At 56.6% G+C, this 13,171-nt stretch overlaps 4 protein-coding genes across 4 annotated transcripts in view; all 4 read left to right on the forward strand.

Annotated features, from left to right (window-relative positions):
- The window catches only part of PTSG_08603 (uncharacterized protein), a gene marked incomplete at both ends in the record, with an annotated part of 7,433 nt that extends 4,050 nt beyond the window's left edge, over positions 1 to 3,383 (forward strand). Inside the window, 8 exons of the mRNA XM_004990336.1 lie at positions 428 to 706; positions 999 to 1,233; positions 1,494 to 1,612; positions 1,838 to 1,897; positions 2,160 to 2,239; positions 2,401 to 2,656; positions 2,984 to 3,127; positions 3,309 to 3,383. Of these exons, the coding sequence (XP_004990393.1) occupies positions 428 to 706; positions 999 to 1,233; positions 1,494 to 1,612; positions 1,838 to 1,897; positions 2,160 to 2,239; positions 2,401 to 2,656; positions 2,984 to 3,127; positions 3,309 to 3,383 (1,248 nt within the window). The remainder of the gene's footprint in view (positions 1 to 427; positions 707 to 998; positions 1,234 to 1,493; positions 1,613 to 1,837; positions 1,898 to 2,159; positions 2,240 to 2,400; positions 2,657 to 2,983; positions 3,128 to 3,308) is intronic.
- Positions 3,384 to 3,590: 207 nt separating this feature from the next.
- Positions 3,591 to 6,177, forward strand: PTSG_08604 (uncharacterized protein; the record flags this gene model as incomplete). Its single annotated transcript, XM_004990337.1, has 5 exons — positions 3,591 to 3,887; positions 4,185 to 4,456; positions 4,777 to 5,425; positions 5,633 to 5,689; positions 5,986 to 6,177. 5 exons carry the CDS (start codon positions 3,591 to 3,593, stop codon positions 6,175 to 6,177), a joined length of 1,467 nt encoding a protein of 488 aa, XP_004990394.1.
- A 609-nt stretch (positions 6,178 to 6,786) lies between these two features.
- PTSG_08605 (uncharacterized protein) lies at positions 6,787 to 9,934 on the forward strand. Its single transcript, XM_004990338.1, has 9 exons — positions 6,787 to 6,951; positions 7,118 to 7,228; positions 7,430 to 7,516; positions 7,682 to 7,777; positions 7,960 to 8,037; positions 8,320 to 8,341; positions 8,534 to 8,670; positions 8,825 to 8,942; positions 9,586 to 9,934. Exons 1-9 carry the CDS (start codon positions 6,895 to 6,897, stop codon positions 9,672 to 9,674), a joined length of 795 nt encoding a protein of 264 aa, XP_004990395.1. The 5' UTR covers positions 6,787 to 6,894; the 3' UTR covers positions 9,675 to 9,934.
- Positions 9,935 to 10,223: 289 nt separating this feature from the next.
- PTSG_08606 (uncharacterized protein) lies at positions 10,224 to 13,171 on the forward strand. The gene has a single exon (XM_004990339.1). The coding sequence runs from the start codon at positions 10,265 to 10,267 to the stop codon at positions 12,914 to 12,916; it is 2,652 nt and encodes an 883-aa protein (XP_004990396.1). The 5' UTR covers positions 10,224 to 10,264; the 3' UTR covers positions 12,917 to 13,171.

Raw genomic sequence — 13,171 nt, forward strand, 5'->3', positions numbered from 1 at the left:
ACGCCCTCAACTCAGCCACGGGATTTTACAAGGAGTTTGCGGTTCGTTACTGCTATTGGCGTACACTGTTCTCTTGTGTTCGTTTGCTTGCTTTGTCGCCAACGACATTGCTCCCCATGCACATACACATCTGTACAAGTGTACAAGGACGCACAGACACACATTAACCTTCACTCATTCTCATTGCCTCGCTCCCACACCTACTGCCATCTTTCCACCCACTACCCCCCTCTCTCTCTCTCTCTCTCTCTCTCTCTCTCTCTCTCTCTCTCTCTCTCTCTCTCTCTCTCTCTCTCTCTCTCTCTCTCTCTCTCTCTCTCTCTCTCTCTCTCTCTCTCTCTCTCTCTCTCTCTCTCTCTCTCTCTCTCTCTCTCTCTCTCTCTCTCTCTCTCTCTCTCTCTCTCTCTCGCTCTCTCTCTCTTGACAGGTTGAGGCGAGTCGGTGCCAGCTCGCTGTTGACGTGCTTCTGTTTGGACCGGGCGAGCACGCCATCGCCACCGTTGGCCAAGCGTGCCAGTTTGGGGGCGGTTCCCTGCTGCACTTCCCTGGCTTTACGCAACACAGCGCCAGCGAGCTTGCGCGTGTGCGTAAAGATCTGCAGCACTATCTGACGCGCCCGCTCGGACTGGAGGCCGTCCTGCGTGTGCGCACGAGCAAAGGCATCACCCTCGACAACTTCCACGGCCACTTCTTCGTCAGGGCCCAGGTGGGCTTCGTGTCTTGTGTTTACGTGTCCGTGTCTGTGTCTGTGTCTGTGTGTGCGTTTTTATGTGTATGCTTGGGTGTCTGTGTGCCCGTGTCTTGTGTTTACGTGTATGTGTTTGCTTGGGTGTGTGTGTGTGTGTGTGTGTGTGTGTGTGTTTGTGTTTGTCGAAGTACCTGACCACCATTGCCTCTGCTTATTGCCCACCAAACCACCACGACACAAACTCACCACAAACCATTGCCCCTTCCCCTACCCTGCCCCCCCCCTCTCAACCACCTTTCTTCCACCCCAGGATCTGCTGGCGCTTGCGAATGTGTCGCCGGACAACGCATACACGGTGCAGCTGAAGATTGACGACAAGCAGGCGCAGCCCATCTCGTACATGCAGTCTGCCCTCCTGTACACGGGCAGCGATGGCACCCGTCGCATCCGCGTGCACACACTCGCGCTCCCCGTTGTCCGCGACCACGCCTCTGTCTACGCCCACGCCGACCAAGTGGCAATCCTCTCCCTCCTCGCAAAGCTCGGTGCGTACGTTTGTGTACGGGCTGTGTGTGTGTGTGTGTGTGTGTGTGTGTGTGTGTGTGTGTGTGTGTGTGTGTGTGTGTAGTTTTGTGTGTGGTTGTGCGTGTATGTGTTTGTGTGCATATGTCCGCATATGCATGGTCCATTTTTGTTCTTGCCTGCCAGCGCATGTGTGTTGTTTTCACTTCGCTCACTGTTCCACCTCGAACCCACCTATCGTCCCCGTCCTTCGCGCCTCCTTGCTCTGGCTTTCTGCTCTCAGGGGTTGACCGGGCGCGGGCGCAGAAGACCTCGGATGCGCGCTTGGCCATGCACAACTTCCTCGTCGACGTCATCAAGGCATACAGGAAGCACTGCGTCGCAAACTTCCCATCAGGACAGGTATGTGTGTGTGTGGGTGTGGGTGTGCGCGTGTATGTCACTGTGTGCGTGAGTTTGTATGCGCGCGTGTGTGTTTGTGTGTATGTACGTCAATGTGTGTGACATCGTCTCCACTTGTGCGTGAATATATCTGCCTGAGTGTGCCAGCCTTCACATCTCCCCCTCCCTCTCACACCGCGTTTTTTCATCCACCCCCCCCCCTCTCCCAATCACGCGTGCCGATAGCTGGTGCTGCCGGAACAGCTGAAGCTCCTTCCCATCTACATCCACGCCCTCATGCGCCACGTACGACAAGACAACATGATTGCTCGCCTTGAAGTTATCTCGCTCGCTTGTCGTCAATGCAGTGGGGCTTGTTAGTTGTGCCGCTTCCTCCCTTGCCTCCCCTGCCTCGCTTCCTTGCTTTCTTTCCTTCGTCTGCACGTCTGCCGTTTGTCAACACGGTGCTCGCTCATGCTGCTGGTCCAATATGCCTTTCAACCCTCGCATCACACACACACCCAACCACAACCGTGTTTTCTCTTCTTCTTGTTCCTGTTCTCCCCAGGATGCGTTCATTGCGGGCAACAGCATCCCGCTTGACGCGCGGTGTGCCGCCATGATGAAACTCAAGACCATCCCAATCAAGTGAGTCCATGTACGCTGTTGGTTGTGTGTCCATGCGTGCGTGTGTTGCTGGTTGCACTGTGTTGTTGTCGCTGTGCTGTGTGCTCACCAACCGGCTTGGTTGTTCCCCTCGGTATTCTGTCTGCCTCCTCTCCTGCCTGCGTGCATGTGGCCAACACCAGGTACTTTATCGACTACGTGTATCCGCGCATGTACTCGCTGCACGACATGGCTGAGCGCGTTGGGCTGAAGGACGAGCGGTCCCGCCTACCCATGCCCGTGCTGCTGCACCTCTCCTCGGAGAAGCTGTCGCGTGGTGGCCTGTACATGCTCGTCAACTCGGAGCGGCTGTTCATCTTTGTCAAGAGCGACGCCACGCCCGCCCTGCTGCAGGACGCGTTTGGCGTCCCCGATGTGGCCCAGATTGACCTCGACATGGTGGGTGTTTCCGTGTGTGTGTGTGTGTGTGTGTGTCTATGTCTGTGTGTGTCTGTGTGTGTCCATCTGTGTGTGTCTGTGTGTGTCCATCTGTGTGTGTCTGTGTGTGTTTGTGTCTGTGTTTCTGCCTGTGTGTCTGTGTGTGTCTGTGCGTGTCTGTGGCTGTGGCTGTCTGCGTGTGTCTGCGTTTCTGCCTGTGTCTGTGTCTGTGTGCAGTTTAGGATGAGGTTTGTTGAATCCTCAAATGCTGTTGCCTCACACGGCTCTCACCCTCTCCCCTCCCGTTTCTAATGTCTCGTTCCCACCACGGCCACTTCGCGTCCTCAGGTGGCGTTCCCGCGGACGGACTCAGTGCTGAATGAGAAGATCCGCAACATCATTGCCGGTCTGCAGAACCTGTACCCGTTCCACACGCCAATCACCGTCATCCCAGAGGCAACCCGCTCCCGCGATCACTTTCTCAGATACATGGTGCGTGGCATGTGTGTGCGTGTATTGTGAGGTGGTTGTTGGTGTAGTGAGGCAAGTCACACATGCACACACACGCACACGCACACGCACACATGCACACACACACACATGTACACGTGCCAATCGCAACGCTCAACCCATCCCTCCTTGCTCCCTGTGCTTGCATTGCATTCCACACCAGTTTGACGACCGCGGCCCGTCGTCGCTGTCGTACTACGAATTCCTCAGCGCCGTTCACGCAGAGGCCTCCCGATAAGCAGCAGCAGCGGCGGCGACGTATGTGTGTGTTCGTGTGTGTGTGTGTGTGTGTTGCGATTGCTGTTAGCCTGCTCCTTGTCCGTGTTTGCGTGGGGTGATGGGGGCTGTTCACGTGGGCTGTGTTGTGTGTGTCGTGAAGAGAAAAATGAAAGCAACATCAACAACAAACAACAACAAAGCCACAAACAACAACAAATCCAAGAAGATGAAACAGCGGCGAAGAGAGCTGGGTGCGTCGCTGGTTGCGCGCGGGGATGTCGAGGCAGGGGATGAGCAGAGGAGACGGCTCGTTGCGAGCAGCAGCAGCAGTGATGGTGGCAGCAGTGATGGTGGTGGCGACTGGCTGCACAACGACAAGCTGAGGTTTGCCTGGGCGTTTGCGCTTCACGCCTGCGTTGGCAATGCCATCTTCTACACCATCAACAGCCTGTTCTTGGTCTTGCCCACCTTCATCGACCGCCCCGTGCCGGAGGGCAAGGCCATCGCCGCAGACATGAGCTTTGTAAGCCGCTCTATGTGTGTGTGTGTGTGTGTGTGTGTGTGTGTGTGTGTGTGTGTGTGTGTGTGTGTGTGTGTGTGTGTGTCTATGTGTGTGTGTGTGTGTGTGTGTGTGTGTGTGTGTGTGTGTGTGTGTGTGTGCGTGCGTGCATGTGTGTGTGTGTGTGTGTGTGTGTGTGTGTGTGTTGCGCTGGGTGTACTTTGCTTGCAGCCACCTGCGTGGCGTCTCCATCCTGCGTTCAAGCTACCTCCCCCCCCTCTCCCCTTCTCACCTCACACGACGCGCGGGCCATGCCAACAGACGGCGCAGGTCGGCAACGTGCTGCTGCTGATATACATCTTCTCGCCACGGCGGCCGAAACCAAGCTCCCGGGCGGCCATGATCGCGATGGTTGCCATTGCGCTCGGCTGTGCACTGGTGATGGCGTTCTTGTGGAAGGAGACCGTTCGGAACGTGAGCGTCACGCTGTGGACCATGGCAGCCATCACGGGCAGTCTTGGCTCGCTGTCGAACCTCTTTGCCTGGATCTGGTGTTCTGAGCGGGATATTCGCCTCGTTCCCGCCCTCTCAAGGTGTGTCTGTGTGTCTGTGTGTGTGTCTGTGTGTGTGTGTGTGTCTGCGCCGTCTGTCTCCCCCTATGTGTGTGTGTGTCTGTGTGGGTGTGTGCCTGCCTTCGTCTGTTTGTCTGTCTGTATGTGCTGGAAACACGTTTTCAAGTGATGCATGCGCGATGCAAGCATATGCCTTCCTGCCTGCCGTCCCGCCGACCTGCTTGCTTAGCTGCCATCCATGTTCGACTCCTCCAACACAGCCCCAAGTTTACACTCACTCACACACTCACACACGCACACACGCACACACACACACATTCTCGCAACACAACCTGTCACAGCGGGATGGCGGCAAGTGCGCTGATCCCGTCGCTGTTCTCCATCATCATGGACCCAGGCAAACACCCGCGCTTCAGCCTGCAGGTGTACTACCTCATCGCCGCCGGCTTCATGGTGCTGTCGGCCATATCCCTCGCCATCATCGAGATTGGTGACGTTGGGCGCGTGCACGCCGGCGAGCAGCCGCTCGACTACGTCGCCAGCATCAACCGCGATGGCGCCATTGCACTCGAGCCGGAGTTTGATGAGGACTGCGAGCACGAAGCGAGAGCAGGGCACAGCGCCAAGATCAAGACGAGAAAGGCGCACACTTCCACCATCAGCAACAGCGGCAGCGGTAGTGGCAGTGGAAGGCACAGCAACACCACGCCCACACCGAACAACAGCGACACGTCACGAGAAGACACGCCACTGCTGCTGCCCGCTGCCGGCGCCGGCGGGTGGAGCGATACGCGCATGGTGACCGGGTACACCCCCAACGCGCCGCTTGGGCGTGCCATATTGGACACGCTGCACTCCCACCGGCGGCTGGTCGGGTTTATGGCGGTGCTGTGCTGGTGCGGCTCGCTCATCTTTGGATGGCAGCCGGGCATTGTGCCGTATCTGGTCCCAGACGGCCGGCCCCTCGTCACATACCAAGTCTGCGGCCAGGTGCGTTGCCTTGCGTGTGTGGGGGGGGGGGTGTGGCGGAAAGGGGGTATGCGATGACATGTTTGTGTGTGACCACTTTCTACTGTGTGAGAAGCTTTGCGATTATGTATGTGCATGGGACGTGTGTTGTCTTCAATCTCTCACTTGCTCACCATCCCGCCTCATCCGCTTGTTTGTGTATCCCGCCCATGCTCGCGCGCCCTTCAGGTCGCAGACGTCATTGGACGCGGCGCCGCTGGTCTCGCCGTCTTCAAGGGCAAGCAGGTGCCGTGTTTTTTTGTGTATCTGTGTTGTGTGTGTGTGTGTGTGTGTGTGTGTATGTCTGTCTGTGTGTGTGTGTGTGTATGTCTGTGTGTGTGTATGTCTGTGTGTGTGTGTGTGTGTGTGTGTGTGTGTGTGTGTGTGTGTGTGTGTGTGTGTGTGTGTGTGTGTGTGTGTGTGTGTTTGCGTGCATGCACGTGCCCCATTTGCCTTGCTCCGGCCTCACTCACTTTCCTTTTTCTTCACACACACACACGTACCCACGCACACACCACGCACCAACCCCCCTCCCTTCCAAGATATTCACCTTCTGCTACGGCGTGGCAGCCACGCGCATCCTCATGAGCGCGGGCGAGTTTGTGCGGCAGCAGCACCCGACGCCGATTGCTGTCGACCGCATCCTGCAGCTGATGGGCGCCTCCACCAGCATGGGCAGCGGCTTTGGCGGCGTGTGCGTCTACTTTGTTGTCCGCGCCACCCAGCACAGCTGAACGTGTGTGTGTGTGTGTGTGTGTGTGTGTGTGTGTGTGTGTGTGTGTGTGTGTGTGTGTGAGTGTGAAAGAGAGATGGTGTGTGCGCGCGCATGAAGGGCGTACGCGGCACAAGAAAATCTACGGCTAGCTCTGGCTGAAGCTGTTGGCATGGTTGTTGTCGAGGTTGCTTGGCTGCTGCTGTCAATGTTGACTGTTGACACTTGACTCGACTGTATCTATCCATTGCAATACACAAGATGATGGCGACGATGATAGATAGCATTGATACAAGCATCGAAGATGGCATTGACATGAGCATCGAAGATGGCATTGACATGAGCATCGAAGATGGCATTGACATGAGCATCGAAGACGGCATTGACACAAGCATCGAAGATAGCATTGACACAAGCATCGAAGATGGCATTGACATAAGCATCGAAGCACACACACACACACACACACACACACAACACAACACAACACACACACACACATACACATACACACACGCACAACACAACACAACACACGCACACACACACACACACACACACACACCGCACGATGCTGACGACCTTCAAGGCGATGACTCATCACTAGGCCTCGCGTGCATTTCGTCATCGTCGAGTTGTTGTTGTGTTGTGCAAACGCGCACTCCATTCATCCATTCAGCGTCATTCACCACCCACACCTCTCCGCCCCCCCTCCACACTCCACACTCGCACGTTCATCATGTCTGGCACTGGCTTGATTGCTGCGATCAACGCGGCCACCTTCGAGTCTGAGAAGGTGAGAGAAGCAAGCGGAGGCTGTGGTTGTGTTGTGTGCGAGCAGATTGTGTGCGCGTGGATTTCAATGAACTGCTGGCTCATCCCCTTCGATGCGTGCTCACTGTCGCTCAAACACACACGCACTCATGTACAAACACATGTACACCCTTGTTCACCGCGTGTAGGAAGCGGCGATCGAGAGCTACTTCCGCAACAACCCGCACTGGATCATGACCCCTCAAGAGTTTCAGCTCGTTTTCTCCCAGCTGTCCTTTGATTCCACGAAGCAGCAAGCGGTTGGTCGCCGCCATGCCGTGTACACTTGGTGTCGTGCTGTGCGTCAGTGGCCGTGGCTGTCGCACATGTGCATGTCTGCCGGGTTGCTTTCGACACGGATGCGAGCATGGTCGAACGACGTCCATGGCCGATCCTCTCTGTGCATCATACTCACCTGTAACGCAAAACTACGCACGCGCACACATGCGCACGTGTTGCAGGCTGGTGTGATTGCGCGCACCCACCCGAAGCTGACGTGCGCCCACGTTGCCGCCGCACTCGGCGCCTGCTCCCACGATTCCACCAAGGTCAGGCGATCCTGCCCACGTGCCCGCGTGCCCTGTGCTGCGTGTCACACGCGTGCATGCCACATCGCGTCATGCTTAGTTTCGTGCCTTTGTGTCATCTACATTGGATGCGATCGCGCTGCTCATCTTCCCCCGGTCACGTGTTACTTTTCACCCACTTTGCAGGTCGCCATTGCCAAGCTGTTTGCGCCGGGCGTCATTGACAAGCACAACCGTGCCACAATCCTCTCAAACTTTTCGTTCTCCAGCTCCAAGTCCGAGGTGTGTGGTGTGGTGTGGTGTGTGTGTGTGTGTGTATGTGTGTGTCGTGTGTTGCGTTTGACGGTTCATGGTGAGTTGCTGCTGGCATGCTGCTCGTGCTGCTGGCACATTACTGTGCTCCCACCCCAACAAGGCACCACCTTCACACATAGAGCCACCTTCAACACAAATCTCCGCTTCAGGTGAACGCCGCGCTTGATGCCGCCCCGGCCACCGCTCCACCCAGCATGGGCAAGGGCATGGGCATGGGAACAGGAATGGTGAGCCATTTGGCGTCGCACACACGCCTTGTTGCTCTTTTATGTTCGCCCACTGCTGATGGCGTGCACCTTCTGGCTTGTGATATCCTGCTCGCTCACTCACTCACTCACTCACTCACTCACTCACTCACTCACTCACTCACTCACTCACTCACTCACTCACTCACTCACGCACTCACTCACACGCTCACTCACTCATCCACTCACTCACTCACTCACTCACTCACTCACTGATCTCGCTGTCGTACTCCAAACCACACACAACACAACACACAATCGCAGGCTCCGCCCCCAGCCTCCACTGGTAGTGTGGTCGTGTGTGCATGTGTTTCCATGAATGTGCGTGTCAGTAGCATTCTTCCTTTCTGGTCTGGTTTCACCAGGTTGTGCGTGTGTGTGTGTGTGTGTGTGTGTGTGTGTGTGTGTGTGTGTGTGTGTGTGTGTGTGTGTGTGTGCGTGTCTCATGCTGTGCCACGCTCCAAATGCTTGATCACAGGGCCACCGGGCTTCTCTCCATTCGGTCAGCCGCCACAGCGGTCCCCGTACCCACCACAGCAGCACGCTCCTTCGTACCCGCCCACATCCCAGGGGCCGTACCCACCACAGCAGCAGCAGCCAGGCAACCCTGCTGACGTAAGCACGCAAGCAGTGGCAATGATGCTATGTTGTGTAACATCATGCTGTGCTGTGCTGTGTTGTGTTGTTGCGTCACTCATTTATTACTTACACACCGCAACGATTGGTGATACTGCGCCGACGCTGCCACCGCCCGATCACATGACACCAGATGCAGCAGGCGATGCAAGGCATGGGCCAAGCCATGGGTCAGGCCATGGGCATGATGCAAGGCATGATGCAAGGCATGGGGCAGATGATGCAGGGAATGAACCAAGGCATGGGACAAGGTGCGTTGCCTCGTGCACAGCGATTGAAGAGAGAGTGGGGTGGGGTGGGAGAAGGAGGTGATGACTTGGGCTGATGCTTTCGTTGATTTGCTCACATGTTCTGTTTCCCTTACATTTTCACACATCTGCACACGTGCACCATTCATCACACACACACACACACACACACACACACACACACACACACACACACACACACACGACGATGAGGGTGGGGCTTTCCCTTCAATTCCACTAACATTTGCCAATTTGCATAAAAATACAAGAATCAGCTAGCCGAACGCGCCGCGGAGTAGCAGAGGGTGTCTAATACCGTGTCTCTTTGTCAATAGGTCAGGTGGGGATATCACACATCTGGTGGTAAGCAAATGGCCGACGCCTCTTAAGGGCCACCATTAATTGCATAACGCGCGCAGCTCAAGACTCCGCCCCTTCTTGACTGGGAGACCCCGTGTTTACACTCCGTACCAGAGAGGGTAAACGATCTGGATTTAACTAGAAACTATCTGCTTCACACACACACACACACACACACACACACGACACACACACACACACACACACACACACACACACACACACACACACACACACACACACACACACAACGCACGTTCACATGCACAACACATGTGCACAACAGGCCACCAAGCGTCCTCCGGCCCCTATGGCCAGGCTCCCCCGCCTGGCCCTTATGGACAGGCGCCACCCCGCGGTCCTTACGGCCCATGAATGACACACACACACACACACACACACAACACGCGAGCGTGCGCCATGGGCATGTGTCATTGGCATGATCTTCACCGCTCCCCTTCGAACAGTTGTTACATTTGCGTGTTTGCCCATTGTTTGTGCTTTCTGTGAATTGCACGGTTGTGCTTGCTTGTTTGTCGTCTCGCATGTGCTTCTGGCTGCTGCCTGTGCTTGTGGTGTGACGTGTGACTCGAACTCCCATGAAGCATGCCACCAGAAGCAAACAAGAACCAGTCGATCAAGTGATAGGTGTGTTTGGGGGGGGGGATGGTTGTGGGACATTTGCAGCCCATAATGTCACGATTCACAGCCCACAGCGCACATTTGGCTCGGGTTGAGGGGCCGATGACGTCATTGTCACCAACCAATAGCACCCAACCATTGCATTCCACCCCGACACACACGAGACACTCTGTGACACTCACTCACACGACACACACACACACACACACACACACCCACACACACACACACACACACACACACACACACACACACACACACACACACACACACACACACACACACACACACACACAACAGAACACACGACACACACGCGCGCGATGCGCTTTGCACTGCTGGTGGTGCTGTTGTTGCATCTTCTGCAGACGCTGTCGCTGCACTGTGCTGAAGCCGCACCGTCTCCGCAGGTGCAGTGGAGCACGGGCGACATATCGGGGCCCATATCTGTGGCACAGGATGTCATGCTGGAGTTTGACATGGACATTGTGCGCGGTGCAGGTGTCATTACCATCACAGACGGCGGCAGCGACGTGCACACGGTGGCTGTGTCCGACATGTTCCACGTCTTCGTTGACGGCAACTGCTTGACCGTGAACCTGCCCAGCGACTTGCAGCCGAGCAGCACGTACTCCGTGCTCATGGATGCTGGTGCGGTGCGCGATGCGAGCAGCAACAGCGCATTTGTCGGTGTGGCCGACAACACCACCATCACCTTCTCCACTGGCAGCGTCATCTACGCTGGACCGCTGGCGGGTGACGGCAAGTCTTCGGGCTCAGGCACGCTGGCTGACCCATACCAGTCCATCGGCCACGCATCCATGCAAGCTGGGCCTGGTGACACGCTCTACATCACCTGGGATCGAAACAGCATCGCCAACAACAGCAACAGGTACAACCTGGCTGCCGTTGGCTCCGCAGCAGCGCCAGTCTTCATCAAGCCTGCGCCAGGTGTGACATGGCCATACCAGTTTGTGTTTGCCAACGCGTGGCGCCTGGACGGCAGCAGCCACGTCGTGATTGAGGAGTTCACCTTCGATGGCCGAGGCGCCCTCTTTTCACACGAGGAGATGCTGTGCAAGTATGTGTGGAACTCCAAAGACGCCAAAGCGCTTCTCGGCGGCATCGCCATCAACCTGCGTGATGCCACATACGTCCGCATCCGCAGCAACGTCTTCCAGCACCTTCAACAGAAGGCGGTGAACATTGAAGACGGCAGATACGTCGCCATCGAGAACAACATCATCTACGACGTGGCCACCAAGTCTCTCAGTGGCGGCCACGGCATCATGCGTCAGCAAGGGAGCGGCACCTTCGGCACGCCCGACGTCGCCGACACGTACCGCTGGGACATTCGCGGCAACCTCATCTTCAACGTGGAGCAGCGCATCTACTCGTGGGTGCCCAGCAAGGGCTACCTCAACATGGTGCTCGACGAAGGCAAACCCATCAACGTTGATGAGACCGGCGATGTGGACATGACGACGCGCATCACCAACAACGTCATTGCATACAGCGGCATTGATGCCATTCGCCTCAAGAACACGCCGAACCTGGAGGTTTCCCACAACTCCATCTACAGCGCTGACCCGCTCGGCGACGGCATCACAGACCGCGACGTGAGCGGGTCCTTCGCAAACTTCACCATCCACCACAACCTCATCATGACTGCACCCAACACGTTCGCCCTTGAGCTGGATGACACCCTGCCAAACGCAGCGCACTCGTTTGGCAACGTCGTCTTGGGTGGCGCGATCAAGCCAGCCGAACTTCCAGGTGTGACCGCGGTCACCAACAGCATCATCAGCAGCCTGTTCGTTGACCCTGCGGGTGGTAACTTTACGCGTGCATCCGGTGTGCCTGTGCTTGGTGCTGGCGTGGATGATGGCGAGCTCCTGTTCCTGATGACCATGGCCCGCAATCATAACATCTCGGTGCACCCAGACGACTGGGTTGCTGACCACGTCCGAGACGCCCAAACCCTTATCGACAACATGCCCAGCACCGTGTTCACGTCACGCGGGCAGCTCGGCCAATCCGCACTCGAGCCACACCGCATGGCGCTCTATGTGGGTGTGAACGCAACGTGGAAGCAAGAGTACGGTGCTGCTGCAAGCCAGGAGCTTGTTCTTCCCGAGGACTACTGCACTTGGCTTGACGCTGCAGCTGCACGATACAAGCAGGCCAACGGCAGCGACTACAACTGGATCCGGCATGGTGACAGCGTACTTGCACTCGACTACGCCGCGCGCAGTGGCGACCTGAGTGTGTATGTCGTGCAGACGCCACACACATACACGCAGACCCGCAAACTGGCACAGGCACAAAGCCCTGTCCACGTTGTACTCGCTGGCGATGCGGTGATTGACATGCGCAACGCAACTGGCCTGATGTCGTGCACTGCGTTTGACCTCGTGGTCGCGGACAGCGTGAGCGGCAGCTACGAGCGTGTGGTTGTGGATGGGCTTCCAACAAGTTGGACATACAGCGTGTCCGTCGTGCATGAGCAGTCTCCACTCGCTGCATCTGCTGGCGACACGGTGGATGTTATTCGCTTGACCATCGAGTCAAGCAATGACTCTTGCAGCTCTACAAGCACAGCGACTACTATGCCATCTACCACCACCGCCACCGCCGCCACCACCACCACCACCACTACCACACATAATGGCCCCGGTGATGACGCAGGGTCTGGCACAAGTGCCATGACTAGTGGTGCCATTGGCGGCCTCGTTGCTGGTGTGCTGGTGGGAGCTGGTATCGTCATTGCTATCGCCTTCAAACATGCCAATCCGGCCCGTCGCCACAGTCGCGTGCGCTGCCAAACCACCACTGCCGCCGATGTTCCTCCTGGTACCGCTGCTGCTTCTGCTGATCAGCACACGGTGATCCCACTACAGGAAGCCCAGGGCTTTGTGATCGCCCACACGCAGGAGCAATTGAGCGTGCAGCCAAATAATCACAAGGGAGATTAAGGATAAGATGACAAGGTGGCCATGGTGTGATGGGGTGGGGTGGCTGAGAATGCCGCTCATGGACGGCAGCTTGATGTAACTTGAGGCTTCCTCCTGCTCTTCCCTCGTTGCAACTTTACTCTGACCTCTGTCTGTCTGTCTCTGTCTGTCTGTCTCTGTCTGTCTGTCTGTCTGTCTCTCTCTCTCACTCACTCTCACTCACTCTCACTCACTCACTCTCTCTCTCTCTCTCTCTCTCACACTCTCTCTCTCTCA

The sequence above is a fragment of the Salpingoeca rosetta genome, assembly GCF_000188695.1.
Source record: "Salpingoeca rosetta unplaced genomic scaffold supercont1.24, whole genome shotgun sequence".
Lineage (NCBI taxonomy): Eukaryota > Choanoflagellata > Craspedida > Salpingoecidae > Salpingoeca > Salpingoeca rosetta.